This window comes from Silurus meridionalis, chromosome 22 (assembly GCF_014805685.1).
Source record: "Silurus meridionalis isolate SWU-2019-XX chromosome 22, ASM1480568v1, whole genome shotgun sequence".
In the NCBI taxonomy this organism is placed as follows: domain Eukaryota; kingdom Metazoa; phylum Chordata; class Actinopteri; order Siluriformes; family Siluridae; genus Silurus; species Silurus meridionalis.
The window spans coordinates 5,929,787-5,957,494 of NC_060905.1; the positions used below are offsets into that span (position 1 = coordinate 5,929,787).

Consider the following 27,708-nt stretch of genomic DNA (forward strand, 5'->3'; position numbering starts at 1 on the left):
TTTTTTCAGCTTTTGTAATAGTGTGCGTTAACATAACATATTATCATAACATATTAGTGTGAGAAAGATTGACCAGGCAGAGAGTTAAGTATTTTATTTGCTTTGGTCCTACAGAATTTTGCACGAGTGAAGATGCAGGTTACCATGTCTCTGTCATCACTAGTGGGCACCTCGCAAAACTTCAACGAAGAACATTTACGCCGCTCCCTCAAGACCATTCTCACCTATGCTGAAGAAGATCTGGAGCTCCGAGACTCACCTTTCCCAGAGCAGGTTCTACCCACACACGCATGTTCAAGGATTACTTTGTTTTGTTTTTCTTCTCAGATTTGTAGCTGTTTTTGTTTTGTTTTGCAGGTCCAGGACCTTGTGTTCAACCTGCACATGATTCTTACTGACACAGTCAAAATGAAAGAGCATCAGCAGGACCCTGAGATGCTACTTGACCTCATGTACAGGTCAGCTCTCTTGTTCTAGACATGTCCATCCATATATACATAAGTTATACATGGATATGCAGCCATACAAGACTACTGATGATTTTTGTGTTATAGGATTGCTAAGGGTTATCAGAACTCCCCAGACCTGCGTCTCACCTGGCTTCAGAATATGGCTGGAAAGCACTCAGAGAGAGGCAACCATGCTGAAGCTGCCCACTGCCTGGTCCACAGTGCAGCTCTAGTAGCAGAGTACCTTAATATGCTGGAGGATTGTCGTTATCTCCCCATTGGTTGTGTCTCCTTCCAGGTAAGGCACTTTAAAAAGTAAGTCAGTATTTCCAAAATATGCTATACAAGTACATCCTTCCTACTTCGGGAAACATTAGCAGCCATAGTATTATTAATGAAATGGTAAGATAATCATCAAAACGTCTGAGAGTCTCCAAAAAAGTAGCAGATTTTTCAGTTTGGTTTTCAGGGCCACTCAGGTGTTTCATATTAGCAAGAAGAATGCAATTGTTGCTTCTCATCAATTCAGGAGGGGTTATAAGGTCATTTCCATCCATTTGTAATTCACCATTCTATAGTAAGAAGAATTCTTTAAAGAAGAAAAGTGTTGGAAAGGCTACATCCAGACCTAAACTCTATTCAAATGCTGTAATGAGATCCTAATAGAAATGGGCCTAAACCAGTTCTCTTAAACATCAATGCAAAGCAAAATTGTAAAGAATGTTCTGTATATGATCATGTAATTGGGGGGAAATGTGAAATGAGCTAACGTCGGGGCGGATGTGATCACACTGTTTTCCGCATCTGGCTGTGAACGCTCAGCGGATCTCATCTAACGTACTGGAGGAGTCTGCTGTATCCGATGACATCTTGTCCCCAGAGGAAGAGGGAATCTGTGCGGGGAAATATTTCAGTGAGGTTGGACTGGTGGGGTTGCTGGAACAAGCTGCAGCCTCCTTTAACATGGTGAGAGCATGAGTCATACAGAACAAATAAAAAAAGCTAGTCCTCACTGATTTCACTGAATAAGCCGTGTCTAACCTGGATATGATTTGTTTTCACATATAAAGTGGATCTACATGTAGTAAATATCCCTTTTATATAAATAACTGGTGGTCTTGTGCACTCCAGGCTGGAATGTATGAAGCCATTAATGAAGTCTATAAGCTTCTCTGCCCTATCCATGAGGCCAACAGAGACTTCAAAAAGCTGGCCTCGATCCACGGCAAGCTGCAGGACGCCTTCAACAAAATCTACAATCAGGTCTGTTGTTTTCACAGAAAATTACAACTCCGCGTGATGCCTTCAGTCAGTAAGGGTACACTTTAGTTTTTGATGGAAGTCCATAAAGTGGCTGATAATTAGTGAAATGTGTTGACAATCACCTAGCAAGTCAACAGTCTTTCTCTACTGAGGCATAGTGTTAAATTTAGGGTTTACTAGCAGAGATGATCTTCACTTATTTCCTGGTTTTTTTTTACTGATATTTTTTGACTGTTTTTTTATCTTTTTTTCATCCCTCAATGTGCTGCTTTGATTCTCTGTGCAGAGTTCAGGATGGGAGGTATAGCTCTTAACATATTTCTGTCAATCGCACTGCATATATCATACTATGAAAAGCTTACTTATAACTGTCAGGTGTCAGCGTTTTTTCTCACACACTCTCCCTGTCTGTTGTCTGTTTATTTCCCGTTATGTCCTTGTCCTGGTCTGTGCTGGATGGATGTCTCTGGTGAGTGTAACTTAAAAAAGAAAAAAAAAAAGCTATTGCATAAAAAGGTCAACAATTTCCCATTTACTCTTTAACACTGTAGTCCTTTCACACACTTTTGTAAGAATGAGTGCAACCAGAACCTCATGCAACCAGCTGACCTTGATATATAACATTGATTTATTAAAAATTAATGATATTTAATAAATATTTTTCCTTTTTTCTTCTCTTGCTTCTGAAATCTCTATCTGTCTGTCTGTCTATTCTATTCTGTTCACTTTCCTTCCTTCTCCCAGGGTGTAGAGGATGTTTGGGACATATTTCCGTGTAGGTTTTTATGGGTGCCGCTTTGGTGACCTAGATGAGCAGGAGTTTGTGTATAAGGAACCTTCTATCACAAAACTGGCTGAGATTTCACACAGGCTGGAGGCAAGTATCGTTCCTCCTCGCAGCCATCATTACAGCAATGCATTACAATACATGTTTTTGTAGCGACTGTTTACAGATTAGTCACAAATTCCTTAATAATTTCATACCGACAGCAAAATGAAACTACCTAAATATTGTACACTGGTATTGTGATTAGGAATTCTACTCCGAGCGCTTTGGTGATGATATTGTGGAGATTATCAAAGACTCCAGCCCTGTGGACAAGAATAAGCTGGACCCCAACAAGGTCAGACCTGAAAAAATAACCTATTTATAATTCTGTAAAATGTTAATTTTATTTTTTTTATTTCCAATTTCTTCAGTTTTTTTTTTTGACCAGCAAGTCTTTCTCTTTCTGTTCTGGTCCCCAGGCATACCTTCAAATTACGTACGCGGAGCCCTTCTTCGACACGTACGAGCTGAAGGAGCGCATCACGTATTTCGACAAGAACTACAACCTGCGCATGTTCATGTACTGCACACCGTTTACACTAGACGGCCGTGCGCATGGTGACCTGCACGAGCAGTACAAGAGGAAGACCATCCTCACCACCTCACACGCTTTCCCTTACATCAAGACCCGCATCAACGTCATCCAAAAGGAAGAGGTACCAGCACATACTTTTGTGTGTGTGTGTGTGTGTGGGTGTGTGGGTGGGTGGGTGGGTGGGTGGTTTAAAAAGTCTGTTAAAATGTGATCTCTCCCTTTGTTAGATAATCCTTGTTCCAATTGAAGTGGCTATTGAGGACATGCAGAAAAAGACTCAAGAGTTAGCCTTTGCCACACACCAGGATCCTGCAGACTCCAAGATGCTGCAGATGGTTCTTCAGGGTTCTGTGGGCACCACAGTTAACCAGGCAAGCTTTTAATGGCCTATGCTGTGTGGTGTATCTAGTTCTATGTAGATTATAAACTTCATTAATGTCAGTGGTGTCTGTAGGGTCCTCTCGAGGTAGCCCAGGTATTCTTGTCGGAAATTCCAGAAGACCCAAAACTCTTTCGACATCATAACAAACTGCGACTCTGCTTTAAGGACTTCATGAAGAGGTAAAGAGACGACTTACGAGTTACACTCATACAGACACACACACACTCCCTTACTCACTCACCACAAATGTTGACAATTGCAGATGTGAGGATGCTTTAAGGAAGAACAAGGCTCTGATTGGCCCAGACCAGAAGGAATATCACAGGGAACTAGAGAGGAACTACAGTAAGCTGAAGGAGGCTCTGTACCCTCTCATTAACCGCAAGATTCCTCAGCTCTATCGAGCCATACAGATACTGCCTACCACTCCTACACATAGGTAAAGGAACTTTTGAATGATTTTGTGCTTCTTCGAATGAATGGCGAACATTTTTTGGTTCTTTTTCCTTCCTAATAGTTTTGAAACATTTTTGCCAATGCAGCAGTCAGCACAAGAGATAGCAGGTCTGTAGGATGTAAAAGCCAGACAAGTGGACTGATGATGATTCTTCTCTACTTGACAGATGTTAGACAGCTTCGATAGAGTTTCGCTTTGACAAATGGGTTCGTAATATCCAAGTGCCGTTTATGCCTATAATTACGGATAATCGCCTGCCTAGTACCAAAATAAACTTTTACCCTGGAAAATGTTCGTAAATGATGACCACTAGCCATGCTTCATTCATTTATCGTTTTTTTCCTCTCTGTTATGGAGCTTTGAATAACAATTAGCTATGAGAGGTTTCTAACGGAAAAAGCATAATGTAAATTACTGGGTTTAAATACACATAGCAGTACAGGAAGCTGTGTATATTAATGTTGTAGTAGGAGTGCACGTACTTGATCATGTCTTTGGTAAGAAACGCATACACAACTTTTGGTCCTCATCCAGAAATATATTCGTACATGTCTGTAAGTCTGAATATATATTTGTTTATTGTGTTTTGAGCTCTGGGTCCAGTACGTCACTCGATTCTCACTCACTCACTCTGAACACTTTCGTCTTTCCAGTCAGATTTTCTGACATGTGACCCTGTTTTCCTTTTTTTTTCTTTCCAATCTGCAGGAATTCCCTCAGCAGGTCCAGCTTTCGACGGACAGACTGCTAAAATATTACCGAAGGAGAAGTAGGGGCCAACCCCCTTGCCCAGGCTCCAGACTGCCTTCTCCTACGCTGGGGCATTAACTCTGTGCTGTTCTCTCATTGGAGTTGAACTTATGTTTACTCAGAAGGGTTATCTGTGGTATAAACACAGCCTTGTTGGCTCTCCAGAGGCAGGGCAGTGATGGCTCACGCAGTCTCATGGGACTCGCTTCAAAATTGAGCCCTCTTCAAGCAGACTGGTGGTAATTTTAGGTTTTGCTCAACATGGGAATCTAAATAGTCTGCTGCACTTCCTTCTTTCTGTGTGTGTGTGTGTGTGTGTGTGTGTGTGTGTGTGTGTGTGTGTGTGTGTGTGTGTGTGTGTGTGTGTGTGTGTACGAGAGCGATGAGTCAAGAGCCCTGTAGTATAGAGTAAGTAACCGCTTGCACTTTGTGAATCTGAGCCCATCCAAAGCTTTAATGTTTCACCACCATGTCCCAAGATAACATTTATCTTCGGCATTATGTCTAAACATAACTGGTTACTTTTCTCTCTCTGCTCTGGGAGCGTGAATGATAACTACTTAAATCCTCCTCCCTATGCCCTAAGAGGCTTGGCTCAAACTGTTGGACTTTTACATTCCCACGTTAATCATTTACCTCATAACATTGGCCACATTGAAACCTGGAATTGTATAGGAAAAAAAAAAGAGCTAGATTCGGCTCTCACACTGCACTGTTATATATTTACACTGCCACCTGTTCATATATCTGCACTCACCCAGTATATTCATGAGATCATTAGATTGTTTTTTGGGGTTTTTTTTGCACAAAAATGTTGTCACTTAGAGCAAGCGTAGGCAGAGACAGAAGAAACATCCTCGACGGTGAAAATCCGCAGTGTGGTTCGCTCGTCGTGAAACTACTGTTAGTCTTTAAATTCACATCGATAATTGAATTTTACTTCCCATGTGATGTCTACTGTTCATTACTGCTACTGTCCAAATACTGTACAAAAAACCGGCCTCAATTCTTTTGATAATTTTCTTTTTTATTATTTCTGTACATTTTTGTTTTGTTTTGTTTTTTTACTAATTGTATTAAATTTCTTAATCCGTACACCGTTGAAGTGCTTTGTTACTAAACACATTTTAGCTTCTCAAACTCAAAATACTGTTTGTCTCACGTTTCTCAAAAGTTCTCATCGTGTCTGAAAGGGTTCTGCCAGGGTTTTATCCTGTCTCCCTAAAAACATGCTGGAGGGGGAATCTGCTGTTAGACGTGAATCAGTTTTGAATGTGTGTATGGTGCTGTGTGATGCACTAGTGTCAAATCCAGGGTGTATTCCCGCTTCATGCCAAGTGTGGAATAATCTGCGGATCCTCCAAGATCGTGACCAGGATAAAGCGGATAATTAAGATGATTCATTTGTATCGTTGTGGGTTTTTTGTTTGTTTTAATGAACATTTTTTACCAATTTACGCTGGTAGGTTTTTCTAGTGGTGCTCTAACTGATGTAAAACAGAAGACTTGTGTTATCACAAATGTTGTCTTTTGGTTTTAATGCCCACAGAAAGGCAAATGAAAGGTTACATGACTAAAAATCTAATGATTTTTTTATTTTTTATAATGCCAGGTTTGTTGAACACACCGATTAGCATTATAAGGAATATTATTCGTTGTCAAAATTAAGATCCGGATTGATCTTTCTGCACAAATCTGATGTCGATTTCAAATTATTTTTGTTTTTGTTGTTTCGTGAGTACCAAATTACCTCCTTGTCCCGAAGTTAAACACTCGTTAAAAACATTACACAATCCACAGCATGGTTCAATCCTGCAATATGTGTTGCTCCCCAACCCCAGGTTTTAAAACCTTTCTCCATCTTCTAGAAAACCAGACTGACTCTGTTTAAAGCTCTCCACCTCACTGAGCTGTAGGTCTAAGCATACTTGGCTTCTCTAAGGGAAAATATGATGTCATGTGTGAGCAACCCACCATCCTGGGCTCCAATAAACATTCAACTATTCCAGAGACGGACAGGATTTAGAGGATTTTATGTTGAGGATGTTCAGGGGTGCCTGACCTCTTGTTTTAATGAATCATTCATAAAATAAAGTGTTGCTTTTCATTAGGTCGTGTTTAGATCATATATTTGGCTTTTAAAAAAATAATAATAAAACGGCCTGTATAGAAGATGAGTTCTATCTAGTCTGGTGGTTAGTACAATAATGCTGTTTTGATCTTGGACATTAAGACAAGGTGTGTGTCTTGTGTGTTTGTGTGTGTGTGTTTGTGGTGGCGCTCGTGGGTTTATGGAGTGTTCTTGGCTCTTTAAGGGCAGAGGGAGGGGGGGTTTTGTGTCCTCCTGCTCTGGCTGCAGTGTTTTTGTCTCGCTGTCAGTGAGATTGCTGGCCTTACACGGCTGAAGGGACAAGGAAAGGGTAAGCTAGATTTCCATTTTTTGATCATATGATTTTTTATTTTCTCATCTAGACAGATGTGATTTTTTTCCCCCATAGCATTTCATTTGCCATTCTGATGTCATAGTTGTGGTTTTTTTTTTTTGTCCTTTGAACAAAGTAACGGGAAATCTGGTCTTCTCAGTGGAAGCTCTAAAATATTTATATATATTTTTTATTTCAGCATTAATCGCAGTTCATATGTTTTAACCAAATCTCACTGGATGCGCGCGCGCGCAATGGATTTCCCATCTTATTATAGGCATTAGGTATTGTTCTAGGCATCTCACTAAGAGCAGCTGCTCTACACACATCCAGTACGTTCCTGCTGTGGGAAATATTAGTTTATAATGCATCTTATTTGATTTGAGGTGGAACATCTACCCAGGAATGGGTCCATAAGAAGAAAAAGATGCACAATACTACTCAGAGGGGAAAAGTCATGTTTTTTTTTAAAGGTTTTCCAGAATTAAAAATAGTCTTTGGTTCGCAGCATGTGATTAAAGAGTATTTTTGCATGGCTTTTCTTGTTGTTTATTCGGATTTGGAGGTGCAGAGTGATCTCCTGGGCTCAGGGGAGAGGGTGGGACTGCTGCTTTCAGAGTTTTCATTACTTCCAGATGTTCAGTAGATTCCTGCGTCGCGTTCAGATCCGTTACTTTACAAGTCTTACTCTGATCACTAGTCTATTGTTTCTCTCATACTTCGGAGGAGGATTTATTGTTTGTCTCATATTATAAGTCTCAAGATCATTTTTTTTCAGGCAAACTGAAGTGGAAACTTTTTGTTTTTAAGATTGCTTAAAAAACAGTCACTGGGTTTGAGTACAAAAAAGAAAAAGGTTATTAAACTCTTTTTATTATTATTATTATTATTATTATTATTATTATTATTTTCCTGTGAGATTCTTGATGGGACACATTTTGTCCATTTTCTGTTTTGTTCACTATATCATTGGACTGCAAAAAAAAAAAAGAGAAATAAAAATGCCATTTAAAATAGTTAAATATCTTAAATACAGCCAAATGTCTACCAATTCGAAATAATAGAAAATATCTACACAATAGGTTTAATAATATTGTATCTTTCAATAAGCAATTTATATTATTTTTTGGATTTTGAAATTAATGATTACAGAACAAGACAAGAGTGGAAGAAATGGAAATAAGTTTAATAATAAGCCAATATTTTTTTTAATGCAATCCAATATAGGGAATAATCCATCAATCTGACTACATTCAACATATGGTGACCTCCTATTGTTTTATGTTGCAGTTTATGTAGGTAAATGGGCATATTAAAAGTATTTATTTATAATAAATATATAAATATATAGTACCACCCCAGTGATAATTTATTTTGTACTTAAAACCCTTCAAATGTATTGAATATTGAGAATAATTTATTTTTTTGGAGAAGTATATTTCTTTAAATAATATCTTTCACAAATCTAAAATCTCTCCTCTGTTGTCAGTAAAGTAAATTAACTAAGCTATCTATCCATCCATCCCTCCATATCCATCCATCCATATGCCTATCTAGGGCCATAATAATATAATAATAATATGATAAGGTCATTTGGATCTGACAGTTGTGAGTTCAAATCCCATCCACACAAAACTGCCAACTCTGGGCCCCTGAGTAAGACCCTTAACCCCATAGCTGCTCATTTATACGAAATAGTTAAATTATAAGTCTATCAAGTGCCATACATATGAATAAAAGCAGACTACATAATAAAATAAATCATTTATACTACTTCTGGTGTTATAAACATTTAAACGTAATCAAGCTCATAAATCTTTAGAGACTACAGGGATTTCTATAAGGACACTGCGATTTTTTGAATTGAAATGTTACATTGTACCAAATCTATAGAAAATATATTGTATTGAATTATTGTTTTGGGGTATTATTATGCCATTAATATACACTCACTGGGCATTTTTAATAGAAACATGTTTGCACCCACACAAAGTTACGTAATTATCTAATCAGCTGATCGTGTGGCAGCAGTGGAAAGTATAAAATAATACAGGTACACAACATAATCCCATTGAATGTTTACTGTGATCTGATTAATAGTGCTAAATGGGCTGATTCTATAGCTGATGATCTCTTGGGATTTTCACCCACAACAGTTTCTAGACATTACACAGAAAGGGGAAATAAATAAAAACACCCAGTGAGTGGCAGCTCTTGTTGATAAGAAAGATAAATGAATGTCCAGATGGGTTCTAGCTGACAGAAAGGCTAGGGTACCTCAGATAACCACTCTGTATAATTGTGGTGAGCAGAAAAGAATCTCAGTATGCACAAAATGTTGAACCTTGAGGCAGTGGGCACCGGTTTACTGTTCAAGACCAGCAAAAAAACATGGCCTGGTTTGATGAATCTTGATGTCTTTTCAGGCACCCAAGTGCTAGGGTCAGAATTTGTCACCAACAGCATGAATCCATGGGGCCCAACTTGCATTGTGTCGACCATCCAGGCTGGTAGAGGTTGTGTAATGGTGCGAGGGATGTTTTCTTGGCACCCTTATTTACTACAGCCCATTTGTGCGTAATTGCTGATCATGTTTATTTCTTCATGGTCACAATCGACCCATCTTTTAAAGGCTATTTCCAGCACGATAATCCAGCCTGTCACAAAGCAGGCATCGCCCGGTTTCGAGGCCTTTCCAGTCACAGAACCTAATTCCAGTAGAACACTTTTGGGATGTGGAAAAACGTTGCTTCACTGCATAAAAGTGCACTTGAAACATCTGCAGGTTTTGTATGGTGCAGAGTGAGGGAGCAAAGGCTGTTGAATTTGGTTTCTAATAACACTCAGTGAGTGTACACCTGCTTATTCATGCTCTAATTTATCAGCTAATTAACTAGCGATGGTTCAGTCGATAAATTCATGTAGATACGGGTCAAGAGCTTTAGATTTTGTTCACATCTGAACATCAGAAAGGGGTGATGTAACCTAAATCTGTAACTGCATTATTTTATGCATCGCATTTTTACTTCCTTATCAAGTCATTCATTACTTCATGTATTTATCTCTGAGCAGTTTGGAGTTAAATAAAGGGTTTACTTTATGATGTTGATACTGTTTACTAAATATGAGGATGGAAGCAATGTTTTGGTTGTAATGTCTGACTCATCTTGGAAGTGTGTATTCTTTAATATTGCCAATAATGTGTTTATTAACTCTATGGTTCAATACTTTTGCCTGATCTTGTTGTAGAAACAGTCCAGTAGAAAAAAGCATAGAAATATGTATAGCCTATCCATAGTAACAAATGTTGTTACAGATTTGCAGACATTATTCATACCAAGTATGTATACAATGCATTATGGGAAAACCAGTTCTTAGATCAGCTGGGGTTTTTTGGTACTATTTCTGCTTAGATGTTATGTAGTGTGTCAATATTTCTTCCAAAATTAATTCTTAATTACAGACAAGGCAGTAAATACTAGCTAAATGAACTACTGGAGAATGCAGAAGACTAAATTATAGCTTGGATTAAATGATGATATTTTGGGGCTCCTTTGTGATTATTTTTAGAACTCTGCGATGTTTGTGTTATGTGGTGGTGGTGTCACCGTGGTTGACTGCTGTTGGTATCTAATTTTAGTTGCTTCTTTAATTAGGGGATGACACAATAAAATGTTTTTATGATTGAATAGATGATGGTAGCATATCAATGATTTAACTGCTCTAAACCGGGGTCTGGAACTGAATGAGTGTGTTCATTCCTATGAGATGTCTCTGAGACCATCCCACCCCATTTTGTTTACCTTTTCTTTCGGGTGTGCTCGCCAAGCCCCAAATGTATTTAATTTTTTTTTCTCTCCAAAGACACATTAGTACAGTTTCTGTTCATTTACATATGCACAAGTTTAATTTTCTAATTTTCACCTAAATATGTTCTTTCAACTTCAGCACTCTTTCCAAATTCTCTTTCTGAAGTTTCCCCACTCCAGACGACTTTTCTCTATCCTCCACCACATGTGATTCCCCTCACGGGAATTCTACTTTTGGATATTTTTTTTCTTTTCTTCTTGTTGCTTTAGCAATTCCTGTTGTCCCACCCATGTACCGTTTCCTGCTGGAGGTCAGTGCTGTGGCCAGTTATGTAGTGACGTGTGTTGTTCTGCTTTCTCTCTCTCTCTCTCTCTCTCTCTCTCTCTCTCTCTCTCTCTCTCTCTCTCTTTCTCTCTTTCTTTCTTTCTCTCTTTTTCCCTTTCTCTCTTACTCTCCCACTCCTGCAGTAACGTGAGCAGGGTGAGGCCCATTCTGGGCTCTGAGCTTTGGCTTCTACACCAAAAATCGTCGGTTCCTCCATAACCACTCCCTAATGTAAAAAGCAGCCCCCGTGTGTGTGTGTGTGTGTGTGTGTGTGTGTGTGTGTGTGTGTGTGTGTGTGTGTAGGTGGGTTTTTCAGTGCCGATTTTGGTGAATTCAGATAGTAAGGGTTTTGCTTTTTGGTTTTTTGGTTTTGCCCTCAACTGCTTTTAATCACCAAAGCATATAAAATTATTGATATCCCCAAAAGATATCAAATTACTTATTAGGTTGCAAATTCATTATAAATAAAACAAAAGCGTAAAAGGTTTAAAAAAATAATAAACCTGTTACTTAAAGAAAGGAGTAAATAAATGTGAGAAAGTAAAAAATTATATATTCATATATTTAACATATTTATCAAGAAATGTATTTGAGTAGTAGTGCATTCAATTGAATATACAACATTCCCTTTGTTTTACAAACAAGGGAGATTATAGGAATAGGACAATAAACCTTTCATATACACAAGGACTGATTAGTGTGGCCAGAGGGTTTTCTTCATGTTGGCTGTTACATTGATGCTTAGCCCGTTTCAGTGCATGCAACTTGTTGGCCTGATTTGAGAAAACAAACTCTTTGAAATTCTTAACAAAAAATAAACATTTCATGCACAATGCATTGTTTAACCAACCTTCTGTATGGTCTTCTGCAATGTCCTGCTATAACCCAGTTTTTTATCTGTGTAGTCTTCTAATATTTAATTTTCCTCCCTAAATGGGCAAAGGAATGACTTAGAATATGACGATGATCTTTCACTACGAGACTATTTAATCTGCTTTGAGAGGCTAATTATGATTGTACTATTCATGTTCCAAGCTTCAACTAAGCCTCTTTTTAAGCCTCTCCCAGTCACCTCATCTTTACTTTGCAGGCTTTACAAGGCTGTTAAAAATTACTGGGATCAGACTGGAGCTTTATCTGTCTGTAGCGTATTTATTTATTGAAAAATTCAATTTGTATGTTTTTTATCTCTTGTTTTTATCTCCTGGTGGCACAGTGATGCATTGAGTAGCATTCCTGTCTCACAGCTCCAGGGTTTCTGATTTGATCCTGAGCTCAGATTAGTGTCTGTGTGGAGTTTCTGTGCACATACTCCCCAGTTTTGATGTTGGTTTCTTTCAAGTTCTCTGGTTTCTGATGCTAGTTGGTAGATTGGCTACTCTAAATTGCACTAAATTTTTCTTGCGTTCTCTGATTATAATGTGGGTTCTTTTCTAGTGCTCTTCATCTGATCTATGCCTCTCCTAAGCTATGTTGGAAGGAAGTAGGGACTTGTATCTCTGTCCCAGGGGAACTGCAGCTCCCTTTCCTGTAACTCTTTCTGACCTGTACTCATATGCATTCATTGGTAATGAGCCATGCCTGTGTGTGTTGTCTTTATAGTTTAATTACAGTTGGTTGAGGGGAAGTGCTTGTTCACGTTTGTGCTACATTGATTTTAATTTGGATATAAGCAAGGACGTTTTAACATTCTTATTTGCCCCCTCATGTTGCAGATGTTTTCTTTAAGTGGGGTCTGTTTGTTCGCTTGTTAGCCAGTGTAAAGGCATACTTTGCATGAGACACGGTGTACTGAGAGAGTACGTGAATTTACTACTGTTGTATTGTTAAACAGTTGTTAGTTGGCAATGCTTTTTTGTAGACATGGAATAAAAGGACAGCTTAATTTATCGCTGCATGATACTGGCGTATCAGAGAAAGAATGAGACCTCTGAGCTACAGTTCAGTGTACCCGAGTGTTCAGTCAACCTCTCTCTCTCTTTCTCTCTACTTTTGTCTCTCCCTCTCACTTGTCTATTAAAACCAGCTGTGGAGCTAGGGCCAGAATGAATGGTGCTTTTGTGATCTGCATGTCACTTTTTCTCTTTAAGCTCTCTCTCTCTCTCTCTCTCTCTCTCTCTCTCTCTCTCTCTCTTTTTTTTGCTTTTTTTCTCTGTCCAGGCACTGGCATGATTGAACTCCTGGAACAATATAACTCAATGTTCTCAGCTCTAGGCATGATACTGTTCCAAGATGGAATAATTTAACAAGCCCACTAACATTTGAATTTTCATATTTCACCCTTTTCAGCAGTGGGTTGTTGAAGAATGCATTCTGAGGAAAACAAGAAATCTTGATGCCATTGATCAAGACATTATTATGGTCACAGACAAATCCCAAAAGAGAGAATCTGTGGCCTGTAGATAGGTGACAAATGAATGGAAAATCTTACCAGTGCCATAATAAGTTTACCACAAACTTCCAGAAGACCTTCGAAGAGCGTTAGCACAGAGACAAGTGCTCAGTATCTGAAACTGTACTGGAGAGATGAACATCATTCTTCATTCTTGTTTTGATGATGGTGGGGAAGAGCGCTAATATATATATATATATATATATATATTACATTGTTTGAAACTTCTACCATGGGAGAGCATTTAACAGGGTTGTGTTCAGGAGACTACAAAGGCCATAGTCTATGATAACGTTTACTTTTACTGCATTTAGCAGACGCCCCAATGCAGAGTATTGTAAAAAAAAGGTGCATTAAAGTCTCTATCAATGAATAAATCAACTGGTGTTGCAAATTATCATCCTAAATTATAGGATTATAGAATTACAGCACACTTTTTTATTTTACATGAAGACAAAAAAAAACAGAGATAATATCTTTCACCAAACTGTTCAGTGAGACTTTGTGTCTCCTGGATGGAAACATTGCCATCTTGAAAGAGACCACCTCTATCTTAATAGTAACATTTCTTGGTATGATAAAGGTTAACAGCTTATAATCATATTATCAGGTCATCAGTTTTATAAATATGATCATCATCAAAATTGCACAACTGAGAGGCCATACTTCTACTGCATCGAAGATCTTAGTATGTGGATCTGTCATTGAAACAACTAAAACAGAATCAAGTATAAGGTGTGAACATTCATATTGGGTCAAGCTCAAGCTGTCAATAGGAGGTTAGTGGAATGATGGAGAGAGTGGCTGGACTTTGTGTATTTTAATCCACACCAGTTTTTTGTTTCTTTACAGTTGCTACTAAACTTTGTCATTAGTTCGCTTAATAGCGTTCTCAATGCAAACACTAAGCTTAGCACATCAGCTAGTTTTTTCTTAAATGAGCTATAAGTAAGAAAATGGCACAAGCAGCCTCTTCTACCAAGAACCCTGTCCATCTTGCTTTCACTAGTATGACTAATAGTATAACTGAACAGCATATATTATATACAACAGGAAATATATAAAGTATGTTAGATGAATTTGGAAAATACAATTGATTAACCTACTGTTGGGTTTTATTTATATTAATTGTTTAATGTCTATTTGAAATCTAGTGTGTGAGACATTATTACAGGTTCCACACTTTTATAGCCATTATAAGAAGATGAAATTAGGCATTCTGTTTTGTATTTGTGATGTGATATTACTGTACACAGTGCTGCCTGTCACGTGCTGGCTCTAAATACTGTATTCAACAAAGGCTCTTTCTAGGTTTTTGATGTAGTTTATACTGTCTATTCACATTTTTATAGCCGCCTCAAATTCATTTGGGAATTGAATTTAATTTATTTGGAAACGTTATATAAACATTTGTAAATTAGTCTGTATAAATTCCTGACGATGTAAATTTATGTAAAAAAAAAAAAGACTTTGTGTGAAGCAGAAACTACGTATTTACAGTTTGGGTTACATAAAAAACTGTAGAATTGGGGGATGAACTTAGCAGTGACTAATACTTTTTGGCAAAAAAAAAACATTGCTCGATGCTGCTGTGCTGAGTTTTCCCAGACATCAGAAGGACTTGCCAAGCTTCATGATTTTGTGGACCTGGGTGAGGGGGAGGTGTAGTGTTTGTGATGGTAAGTAGTAAAGATGTGGAGCCCAGTAACATTTTTAATTCAAAGATGGTATTTGGATCTCTACTCCCATAGATACCAGATCTATTTAGTTTATATTTTGATGTATTTCATCTCAGGGTGTGTGGCGTTCCTGGTGTTATCCTGGGAAAAAATCACACACATGGTCATTACATGTCTGAGTCAAATAAGCCATTTCTGGACTGTGCAGCTCATGAATTCCATATTACTTTCCTTTAAAATTGAGACACCACCCTAACAAAAGGGAGGAGTGCAGAAAGCGGATAGGAGGAAAGAATGGTTGGTGCTGGGTGGAGAGGTAGACATGCGAATCATTTTTGCACTGAATAAACCCCTTCAAACACAACCACAATAACAGGCAGTGATTCTTGGATGCAAGGAATGCCTTTCTGACTTCACCCCAGTTCAACTCTTTATGTTTTCCAATTTCTTCATGGTTACACACTCTACAAAGTCTTTTGTATAATTTATGCTTTAGGAGACTAGCTGCCTGTTTACACTTCAGCTTACATGATAACTTTATCCTTAATATAGACTTTTTACTAAAATTTTCCTTTAATCTCTAAATAGCTTTTCTTAGTTATGGGATATGGGACATTTGAAAAACTGCTAACTGTTTGAAAGATGTTTCCTTCCTTAATAGGCAACCAGCATTAACAGACACTTGTATGGTATGTAAGTACTTAATCAGGGAAATCAGAGAGTGTGATATTTGTCTGGGGTGTGTTTTTTTAACTATAAGAAAACTTAAATTAGTAAAATCTCTCATGCAGCATCGTGTGAAGGGAATGCGTGTCACCACAGTCTGTTCAATATCAACAAGTTAAACAATGTTTATAGTCTGCCATGCAGGGGGGAAGGTCACTGCTTCATGCATGCACACACTTACACATACACACATACCATACCATAAGCTCTCCAACTAATACTGCTCTACTCAGAGCAATCACGTTGCTGGCATTAGTGGGGGAGGGTTGTTTGGTATAAGGGGTAAAGCGCTAGGGGATAGAACACTAAGGAAATGAAACATGGAGTTAGAAGAATAGTGGATGTCTTAAGTGGGGCAGTAGAGATAGATGGAGAGGAGAAAATAGGGTATTTAGGAAAAGAATAGAAAGACCAAACAAGTGTGAAAGCATTCTGAGAGGAGAAAACATTTTGGACAATACTCAGATGCTTGTCATACTGCTGGACTAATTATACCTTTATCATCTGGTTCGCAGGAAAGTCTTTCCTGTACCCCCCTGCTGGGTTTTTCACATTCACACGCACACATGTATGAAGGAATGTACAAAATGACACAGAAAAAACAAAAGAAAAACAGATTCTTGTGAATATAAATGCGCTATAGCTATAGTCCACTTTTGCTAATCAGTTTAGTCATATAAGATCCCTGTTCACTGTAACCAGTGGACAATTTTGTGTGCAATAGCGAAAAGGTAATTGTTTGTTCACTAAAAAGGTCACAAAAATACTGCCTGAGTTTTGTCAGTGTTTCCGAGTGCTCTTGATTCTCTGGTGCAGCCTTGGATAGGCTCAAGGTAAAGTTTTTGGTGTGAAACAGAAAGCAAAAGCTATGTTTAAACAGGAAAATTGATCATGGGTGACCTCAGTTAAGTGAACAAAGGACTCTCAGATCTGAAACAATTTAGAACTAAAAGAAACACACACAGCCTAGGGAGTAATAACTCGTACACAACACCCACAACCTTTTTTTCCCACAGTAATTACTCAAAAAAAGTATCTTTCAAAAACAATCTTGCTTCAGTAACTGTGTGCAAAGTGAGATACAGGCTATTATGAATATATGCATACTTTCTCCGAATCATAGCATGCTTTGTTTGGCACAACTGTGTTAAACATGGAATGAGTCTCTGCTGGAGTTGGGATTCACGACTGAGAGACAGGATGGAGGAAAAGGAGAGAGCAGTCATCTGCAATCTCCTGATCCTCAGCTGACTAGAAGGAGGGGGATGAGAATGAGGGAGGTATTGGAAAAGGAAAAACAAAGAAAAAAGAAGTTGGACAGAGATGGAAGGCAAGAGAGAGAGCGCGATAGAGAGAAGGAAGAGAGCGAGAGTGTGCTTGCATTTTCTTTTTCCAGCACCTCTATATGGAGAACTGTCGGGAGAGAAATGATTCCTAATAAGGTTGTAACGAGAGGTTCTTTCTCCTCAAGTTACTGTAGCTGCCAGGAAAAGTTTCCTTTCCATCCTCTTTCCTTTAAGTATGATACCCAGAAACAACTCTTGGAAAAAAAAAAAAGCAATCCCAGCGTTAGAGAGAGAAAGCAAATCAAGTCAGAAAGGCTTGTATGATCTGCTATGGCTAGTAATAAACAGTAATTAAACCTCATTCTAACAGTACACATTGTCAGACATTGACTGCTGGCTTCCTTCTCTGCTTTACAATGAATGGAGAGAAACACCCTCTTGACCAGGGCCATTTGTGTAAGTGTTGTAGACCCCACATTGTGGTGTTTTTCTGAGTGGAGGCAGCTGGCCTTACGTGTCACTGGGTGAATGATGAGAAAGTTGCTCATGACTTGAATGCAGTAACACTCTCTTTTTCTCCCTCTTTCTCTCACTCTCTCCTATCTCTCTCGCTCTCTCTCTGTCTCTTTGTCCTTTTTTAGGTTTTGTATGTGATGGTGTTACAAGAGGTATCTATTAAATCATGGCTCAAGTGTTACACATGGACACCAGCTTTCCAGGTTGGTTATTTTTGCATTGAACATTTTAGCATGACTGACTGACTGACTGACTGACTGACAGAGAGACAGACAGACATTAAAGCACACAATCAGAAAAACAAATTACCAAAAAATAATCTAAAGGTACCCTATGGTCACTCACATTACTATGTCTGAGGCAAACATCTGGGTTCATAGTTAAGGTTATGAATTTTAAAATGTTTTTGCATATGTCATGTTTTATTTAAAGCATTTGCCATGCAAGAGTTTTTTATTGATTTAATATTTATGTTGTTACAAAAATATATAGTTAACACACTGTATATAGTGGCATTATTTTCTGTAGCCCACTATTGATGCTGTTTTTTGTTGTCTGGCTGAGAGATTAAAGTGAGATTTCTGCTCGTTTAACACTGATTACCTAAATTACCCTGCAGGAAAGATTAATTCTACAGGCCCCACTTCCCTTCATACAAAGGACACGGAGGCTCCTTACTCAGTGGAGACCCCCTATGGTTATCGTTTGGATCTAGACTTCCTTAAATATGTTAATGACATTGAGAAGGGTAACACAATAAAGAGGGTCCCTGTTCAGAGACGTCCACGCTATGGTTCTTTGCCACGTGGCTATGGATACACTGGCTCGTGGTGGACCTCCACTGAGTCCTTGTGCTCCAATGCCAGCATGGACAGCCGTCACTCGTCATATTCATACTGTGCACCTGGCTATCACACCTCTCAGCGACCCAACTTTAGCACGGCCCGTGTGGAGAAGACTCTGCTTGATGCACGGCGAAAGCTGGAGGAAGAGAAGGACAAGCGCTTTTCCAACTTAGGAAGCATGCACAGCAGTGTTGCTGGCTCCAACACTTCTCTTTCCAGTGCCCACAGCTTCAATCGTGCTCAGGGAGGAGGAAGTTCATACACACCTGTTAGCTCAGGCCTGTCCACACCTGTATCGCCCACCCCAGCCCATCTACAGCATGTGCGTGAGCAAATGGCCATGGCTCTTAGGAAGATCCGGGATCTGGAAGAGCAAGTGAAGACCATTCCCGTGCTGCAGGTGAAGATCTCTGTGCTGCAAGAGGAAAAGCGACAGCTGAGTGTGCAGTTAAAAAGTCAGAAGTTCCTGGGCCACACACTTGGATTCAATCGTGGACGCACACGTGGTGAGCTCTACATTGATATTCCAGAAGAGGAAGTGGAGGCTAATACCAATAAGATGGTAGGAGGACTCTCACCCACCACCCCTGATGGCTTACGTCAGGACTCTGGCTGTGAGATAGAAGACACAGTGATCATAGGCAGTGCTCAGCCAGGAACCAGGAAGCAGGTTCGAACTATTGGTGTGGGTCCAGACAATAAGGAGAAAGATACTTGTCATGTGGGTGTAGGTGTAAGAGAAGAAGACTTAGGCTTCCTTCCAGAGACAGAGGTTCTGAAGACCAAGGTGGGCCAGTTGGAAGTGCAGCTGAGAAAGACTATGCAAGAGCTACAGAGTGCCCAGATGCAAATAGATACAGTGAAGGAGGAGAGGCAAGGTGGGACCCTGCAGGCCGATCATGCTGTGAGGGCCACCAGCCTGGGCTGGCAGGAACAGCATGATCTAGGAGCTGCTGGGCTCCACACAATGGTCAGCTATACCCAGCAATGCCAGGAGAAGCAACAAAGGACAGTGGGGATCCAGGTGTATACACTTGAGCAGCCTACGTTAGTGCTCAGATCTCAGCAGTGCAGCACCTCCTCCAGACCCCTATCTGCACCCCTGCTGAAGGATACTCCTCATAGAGGATATGCAAAGCCTCTGAATGCAGAAGGTATCTATTGATACTTCAATTCCAACACATTTTCTAATGTTTTTTTGTCCTTTAAAAAGTGTAATCATCTACCCTTAAAGCTTTCAATGTTTTCTGTCCTCTGCTTTCCGCAGAATCCACTGCAGTAACTGCCAAACAGGTACGAGAGGTCCTAAGAAGTGAATTGTCCACATCGGTGTCCATCACCAGCCCTTCCAGTGGTGCGGAGACAAACTACAGTCAAGCAGCTCCACTTTGCCAAAGGCTTAAAGATGGTGAACAGAAACAGCAACTCGCCAAAGAAGTTATGCACTCACATGGAAGTGCACCACAACCAGGTATTTTTTTTTTCATTCATCTGTTTGTGTTTATTGGTTTTATGTGATCTTGTCTGTTTTGTACATGAATATAAACAAAACATTAAGGCTCTACATTTCTTTTAAAGCATCTCCTCAATCCAGCTTGAGATCAATCATGAAGCATAAGGCAGACAAAGAACCATGCCCTTCTTCAATTCAGAAGAATCTGCAGTTCACAGGAGTAAATGGAGGGTAAATTTAATGTTATATAACTTTGAGCATTTTGTCAGTGTAATTCTTATATAATATATATTTTTCTGATTTGAAGTTAGTTAGTGGCACTTACACTGTTTTTGTGCTTTTTTGGTAATTTTTAGTGTATTTTTTTAATAAGAGAAATAACTATAGATATGAACTACAGGTATGAGTCCACCTCAACAGAAAGCACTTCTGAGACTTCAGATGATGAGAGTGATGCAAGCGAATATCATGAAGCCACTGAGAAACTACCAGAATCTCCAGCTCATCATCCTCAGGCTACCTTTGTTAGCAGCTCTGCCGTTTCTGTCACTGTAATTCCCGAATCTACAGAAACAGTAAATGACCAGCACAGCAATGTCCCACTTTTACTTAGTGAGGGCTCAGGTTTACAATCACCAGCCTTAGACACAGCCACATGTCAACATGTGGTAACCTCACCAGCTACAGATTCTGACAAATGGCACTCTGCAAACCAGTCGTCTACAACTGCCATATCTCCTCAAGCGATTCTTATCAAGTCGTCGGAATCAAATTCCATTCAGCAAAATTCAACCCAAAACACTGCCATTTGCCCTAAACCGAGTTCCACTAAATCATCAGCAATCTCTACGGCATTGGAACAAACTGTTACCCAACCCCAAGCCAGCAGCTCAGATAGCCAGCAAAATTCTAGCCCGACAGAATCCTCAGGCCTGACCACTCAACAGCCCACTCCTCTGTCACATACCACTGGTGCTTCTCATCCAGATGATAAGCAATCACAAACCACGGACCTCACTTCACACCAGCAAGCTGTGCAGTTGAAGACTTTAGAGGCTTCTGGCCAACAGGAGATTGGCAAATCCCCAGTCAGTAGTCCATCTGAAAGCTCCAGCTCAAGCAAAGCACCTACACAAGAAAGCAGGTGTTGTGAAATTCATCATTTGTTATTGGTATAAACAACAATGAGTGTTATAATATAACTAATGTATCATTGTCTTTTCTGTTTCAGAGGGGAGCTGAGTGACAGCTTCATGACAGCTCTTTATACCTTGAAGAAAGCACTTGGTGAACCAAATGCTTTTAGCCAACAGGGGGCGGTATGTAATTTTAGTCAGCGAAAATTTTACAAAATTCCATAGCATAATACAACAGTTATCATTAACCAAATAGGGCTGGTCAGGTGATAATGTTATTAACACTATAATGACCAAAGTTTGTGGACAACTGACTATGACGGCCATAAGTGGTTCTTTTAGTAATTCTGTATGGCTCGTATAAAGCGTCAAAAAGCACTCTCAGAAGAGGGCTTGATATTTAACTGCAAAGTGCATTAAATGGGACATTCAAACAGTACATTTAAATGTTTTCAGATGTCCAGATACCTTTGGCTATAGTGCATATATAAAAAAAAACGAATACACTAGAAAATATACAGAAATAAGCTTTAGTGAGCAGTACACGTGCAAAACGTAACAAAAAAACAGATTGTAAGAAGTTGTTAGAAAAATATACACATTTTTTATCTTGCTTTAATTAATTAGTATTTATTGGTACATTACCATCCTGGCAAAGGGGAAACATCATTAAGAAATAGTATTTTATATGATTTTCTAGTATTATTCCACCTTGGTCCCCATCTCCAAGTTAAATGTTTTCACTGCCCACTGCTTGTTTTAGGCAGATTCATGTATTGACTAATTCCTGACTTTGTTTCAAATTTCACGATGACAATATCCTCTTTAGACGGTGAGAGTTGAAGCCTATGCTTTTTCAAACATTCAGTTGAAAGGTTACTTAATGGCTGTCTTTATGAGCCACTGGGCAGAATCTCTACAGCTTGATGTTGCCGTCTGTCTATGTTCAACGCAACCTTTCTGCTCAAACTGAAGGTTAAATTACTCCCTTTGAAAGGTTTAGGAATTCTCAAATTATTCTGATTTATTTGTCAATTTAAGCGCTAATGCTTTAGTCAGTTTTGCCTCAATTTATATATTTACCTCATAAAACTTGCTAGTGCTGCCCAGTTTCTATTGGGGATTTAGTCACTTTAAGGTCAAATATCTTTAATTTAGCGTGTCTTTCATATTTTTCACCCCATGCATATATTTACATTCCTTATGGACAAACCCAGTCCCAATGCTTTATTCTTACTGCAACCCCACATCTGCTCTAGCCGCATTCACTGTTCATGTGTTTGAAGTCTTTTGCAACTATGCTTCTTCCAGAGAACAGCCTACACCACAGTATTACAGGAGTGGCTGCGTGTCTCATGTCATAAATCTGCGGACACAGCAGTAGTGCGAGCCTACATGGATGCCTTCGCCTCTGTCTCACCTCAGCTGCTGGAGTTTGTGATAAATATGGCTGATGGGAATGGAAACACAGCACTGCACTACACTGTCTCACACTCCAACTTCCCTGTGGTTAAACTGTTGCTGGACACAGGTCAGTCTCTTTAATGGACTTTGTTATCTTGAATATAAATGGAGTATTCATTGTAATACTATTTGTACATTTCCATGACCAGGAAAGTTCAATGACATCTTGACTGAACTTATATTATGCATATATATGTACCATGGAGATGGTATTCCTTTTGCTCGCCAGCTGACAAAATTGTGTGTGCTTTCACAGGACTATGTAATGCAGATAAGCAGAACAAGGCTGGTTACACGGCTATCATGCTGACGGCTCTGGCTGCGTTCCACTCCGAAAGCGACCTTCAGACAGTTCTGCAGCTGCTTCGCACTGGAGATGTCAATGCCAAGGCTAGTCAGGTGCGCCCCCTATTGGCTAAAGAATGTAACACAATTCAGTTTTTCCTAGATTAGTTAGTTATGGGAACACCTACACCGAGCAGGCTTAACATTATAGCTTTATGGCCACTGATCAGATTTAACATTATAAACACCTGCCAAATAAAGTGTTGATCCCCCCTTTTACTGCCAAAATCAGTGTTACAATGTTATAATGTCATAACCTTATGCCTGGTCAGTGTATATTTCACAATGTATTTTCTCTACTGAATCACAAGTGATCAACATTAAAACATTTACCTTATACATGAAACATTAAAACATGAGAAAAAATTTATCTCCTTTGAAAAATGGTGATTCTAAAGACACGTTTTTTTTTTATAGGAGCTATTTGACTCTCAGTTCTGCCAAATAGAGCATGAGGTCATAAAGAGTTTCACCTTGTTCAGATGTAATACAATGATTTTTCCTGAGTGATCCAATCACAGGTGGACAACTGAGATATAAATAAGTATGAACTGTGCCTTCTTGTGTGTTGGCACATTCTAGGCTGGGCAAACCGCCCTGATGTTGGCAGTGAGTCATGGCAGAGGAGACATGGTTAGAGCTCTACTTTGCTGCGGTGCTCAGGTCAACCTGCAGGACGATGATGGCTCTACAGCCCTCATGTGTGCCTGTGAGCATGGTCACGTAGACATCGTGCGCCAGCTGCTTTCTGTACCAGGATGTGATGCTACTCTCACAGATAATGTGGGTACACTATATGATTCTTTCTTATAAAAAGTGCTATATGTTTTTCATAATTATATAAAAGTAGCTGTGCATACGTGAATCATGTTGTTTACAAAATACTCCTTTTCTTAACTTTATTCCATCAGGACGGCAGCACTGCTCTCTCTATTGCACTAGAGGCTAGTCAGAATGACATTGCTGTGCTCCTATATGCCCATCTGAATTTTGCCAAACCTCCTTCCCCTGTAAGCAAATTCACATCAACTTGATCTTATTAGGCAAATTAAGCATGCTGCATTTGTTATTGTGTATATCGTTTTAAGCATTGTTTTTCTTACTCTCAGGTGTCTCCAAAGTCTCAAATTGTGGGATCCCCACCATCAGAAATCCTAAAATGAAACAATAAGGCTGCTTCCTGTATGGGTGTATTGTCATTGTAATTTAATTGTGCATACAGTTGATCTGTACAAATATAATTCTTTATATATATATATATATATATATATATATATATATATATATATATATATATATATATATATATATAATGTGTGTATATATACATACATACATATATGTGTGTATGTATGTGTATATATATACATATATATGTTTTGTATAAAAGTATTCACTGTTATCACTTAATTGTATGCTACTGCATGTTTTAGTGGGTTCAGCGTGTCCTTTACACACAACTCTCCAAACCTGGGGCCTCATTTATTACATTTTTAATTTGATTTTAAAAATGTAATCTAAACAAGCAACATGCCAAAAAACTACTATAAAACTAAAAACTGACAAGTAAATATTTTTATACATATGCAATGTAAAAACCAGCTTCATTTTTCTCTTATTGCACCACATTTTAAATGCACTCACTTTATATTTGATGGGAATTTTTAGCCAGTGCAGGGTGGCAGTAAGTCAATTTAATGAATGATATTTATCAGTTAATCATAAAGAATAGTTTTATTGAATTCTAAATGTTTTATACCTCCGAAACAAACAAACAAATAAAAAAGCATTCAGTGACAGAGACATGTCTACTTTTCATCAGAAATTGGGCATGTACTGCAATAACAGAGAATAAAATATCCTGTAATCGCAATAATCTTACAAAATATACTATATAGCTACAGGTTTTTGGACACCTGACTATTGTGTCCATATGTATTTTTAAACATCCCATCCAGATTACATTTGAGAAGGGTTTCTGCTAGATTTTGGAGCATGGATGTGGATATTTGTTTTCATTCAACTACAAGAGCATTTTCTGGGGTCAGTGTTCCATTTCATCCCAAAGGTGTTCAGTAGGGTTGAGATAAGAGCTCAGTGCAGGACACTCGAGTTCTTTCACCCATGTCTTCATTTTGCTCGTTTTGTAGACAGAAGCATTGTCATGCTGGAACAGTGTTTGAGCTAGAGACCTGGACGAGATTTGATGTGTGAATGTGGGTGTGGGCGGTAAAATACTCATGAGTGCAAATTGCAGCAGAATAAAATCATTGGTGGGATTCCAGATTATTTTCTGTTTCTTTTTTTTTATTAATATTCAAAAGGGAAGCAAGTGAAAAAGGCAGTTGCAGGAAGAAGCAGTTGAAAATTTCAATAGTGCAGGAGAGAAAATAGTTTTTTTGCGGTAGCGGGACAGAACCTTGCGGGAGCGGGACAGAACCTTGCGGGAGCGGGACAGAACCTTGCGGGAGCGGGCGGGAGCTGGACTGAAAAATCCATCCTGCGCAGGTCTTTAGTTTGAGCCTCTTTGTTCCAGTGAGGAGAAACAAGCTGTGAGAATATAATTGTAAGGTGTCCACAACCATTGGATAATATAATGTATATCATAATGAAACATTCAATTTAGACTAAAAAAGCCGAATTTTACATTGTCCTCACATTGACCTCTCTGATCTGTAATATTCTTTAAACAACAAACCAAGGTCAACGTCCTTAATCTTATTGAAACAAATACACAATCACGTCAAATGTTGCCACTTTAAGGCTATATGAAAAAAAAAAGATTCGATCTTGGATGTATAGCCAGTTACATATTCATTATATTTTACTATAAGAAAAGTGTAATGTTGATCCGTTTGATCAGTCAGTCTCATCTCGGCATTCAGAGACACAGAAATATGCACTTAAAAATATGCAATAAATGAGGCCTTTGTTTTCCACTGCCGCAAAGCTTCTACGTCTGATCAATTTCATTACATAGACTGATCTTGCTGACGCTCTCTGACTCCGAATGCGGTATTATTCGTTTTAAATAAGCAAATAAATCTGTTTAAATAAATCATTTCCATGATCACATAACATGTTCTTTAGCTATTTTGCATTACTCATTACGCAGTGTTTTTTTCTGTTCTACTCAAACATTTTTAAGAAAAGCTACTTCAGTATTAAGTTGTTTGTCATTTATTCCTCAGTTTGTTTAATTGATTTAGAAAACAGTCTCATTAATTATTACTTTTCTGGCTAGAATTAATCATTGATTTATTTTTTCACCTTCAGTGAGTGCTTTATCAGTAGACTCACAGCTTATTCTTGGATCAATGAGCATACGGCAGTATTACACATGGGAAGAAGCGCCTTGGATTATTGTTGTATTTTTCTCTTTATTTGCAGTCATTTATAACTAAATCATTTCTACACATTGCAAAGTCACGAACAGAATATACTGACTCACGCTAGCGTTGTTCTGTGTGAAAACTATCAGTGATATTGCAAGTGGTCCATGTTTATAAATTGTTAAAGAGACTTACTGTACACTAGCTAGAATTGTATAATGCAATTTCAGTCAACTTTTTGTCTCAGAAATGAAAGCCAGAGTTTTAGAATGTGTATGTCACACTATAAACAATAACATCCCTATATGGCACAACAGATAAGCTGATGCTTAGATACAGAGTTTCCCAAAACCACTATAATTTTGTGTGTGTGTGTGTGTGTGTGTGTGTGTATACAATGAGTGGTTGTACACAAAGGTATCATGACTGCATTAAGGTACTAACTTGTATAAGGAACGTGGCTAGAAATGTTTTCTATTGACTGGATGAGCTGCTGTGGAAGTATCTGTTGGAGTTTGATGCTGAAATTATCGTCACTGTAAATTATGGGGCTCCTTCATCCGTTTCTGTTCTTATGTGGGTCTAGAAATTGTAAAAAAAATAAAAAATAAGGCTCAGAACTATCGATGAACAATGTGCTGTATAAGATTTTTAGAAATAAGTATAATATATGCCGTGTTAAATTGTTTAATTGCTTTTCTATACACTTTTTAGCTTTTAATACACGGTCGTTGAATAGTAATCATTGTGTAATATGATGGCTAGTTACATTTTTATACACACTTGATTATACAAACTAGTTTAGGAGTTTATTTGTTTTGTAATCTTTTGTATTTGTTTTATTTAGACTAACTCTTACTTTATATATTAATCTGTGACAACTATGTGTGTCTTTTTTAGCACCTTTGACTTTTCATTTGTAATTGGTTTTGCTACCTTTATAAATAAATGCTCACTTTGTTATAGTTGGTTCCTTTTTTTGAGAAATAAATACACATTCAAACAACAAAAGTTGCTTAATCTGTGTGTATCATGTTGAAATCATGTTTTTTTTATGTGGATGTAAGAATTTGGTCATTCTTTGGGTTTTTCTGAGGGTTTTTTTTTCGTTACGCTAGGGGTCGCTAGAACACTAGTCTAAATTATCTTGAGTTTTCTTTATAAAAAAAAAAAACGACTGGCAAGTATAAAACATTTACACAGTTATACAGTTACACAGACATGTGGCGCAATTTACATTCGAGCCATTTAACTCTCAACAAAAAAAACATTGTTAACATTAATAATAAGACCATAAGTATTTGGAACAAAG

At 38.4% G+C, this 27,708-nt stretch overlaps 2 protein-coding genes across 8 annotated transcripts in view; both read left to right on the plus strand.

Annotated features, from left to right (window-relative positions):
• Nucleotides 1–5,760, plus strand: part of LOC124376216 (dedicator of cytokinesis protein 7-like) — a 50,372-nt gene extending 44,612 nt beyond the window's left edge. For all 7 annotated transcript variants that reach the window (XM_046835198.1, XM_046835199.1, XM_046835200.1 and 4 more), the window contains 13 exons: nucleotides 115–273; nucleotides 358–458; nucleotides 555–747; nucleotides 1,272–1,415; nucleotides 1,581–1,712; nucleotides 1,999–2,013; nucleotides 2,464–2,589; nucleotides 2,747–2,836; nucleotides 2,961–3,197; nucleotides 3,304–3,447; nucleotides 3,531–3,637; nucleotides 3,721–3,897; nucleotides 4,624–5,760. In XM_046835198.1, coding sequence (XP_046691154.1) covers nucleotides 115–273; nucleotides 358–458; nucleotides 555–747; nucleotides 1,272–1,415; nucleotides 1,581–1,712; nucleotides 1,999–2,013; nucleotides 2,464–2,589; nucleotides 2,747–2,836; nucleotides 2,961–3,197; nucleotides 3,304–3,447; nucleotides 3,531–3,637; nucleotides 3,721–3,897; nucleotides 4,624–4,666 — 1,668 coding nt within the window. In that variant the 3' untranslated portion in view covers nucleotides 4,667–5,760. The remainder of the gene's footprint in view (nucleotides 1–114; nucleotides 274–357; nucleotides 459–554; nucleotides 748–1,271; nucleotides 1,416–1,580; nucleotides 1,713–1,998; nucleotides 2,014–2,463; nucleotides 2,590–2,746; nucleotides 2,837–2,960; nucleotides 3,198–3,303; nucleotides 3,448–3,530; nucleotides 3,638–3,720; nucleotides 3,898–4,623) is intronic.
• Nucleotides 5,761–6,939: 1,179 nt separating this feature from the next.
• kank2 (KN motif and ankyrin repeat domains 2) lies at nucleotides 6,940–27,361 on the plus strand. The gene is made up of 12 exons (XM_046835206.1): nucleotides 6,940–7,085; nucleotides 17,947–18,024; nucleotides 18,441–19,820; nucleotides 19,934–20,137; nucleotides 20,245–20,350; nucleotides 20,520–21,263; nucleotides 21,351–21,438; nucleotides 22,567–22,786; nucleotides 22,976–23,118; nucleotides 23,647–23,847; nucleotides 23,976–24,074; nucleotides 24,174–27,361. The coding sequence occupies exons 2-12, from the start codon at nucleotides 17,988–17,990 to the stop codon at nucleotides 24,225–24,227; spliced, it is 3,276 nt and encodes a 1,091-aa protein (XP_046691162.1). The 5' UTR covers nucleotides 6,940–7,085; nucleotides 17,947–17,987; the 3' UTR covers nucleotides 24,228–27,361.
• Nucleotides 27,362–27,708: the final 347 nt, after the last annotated feature.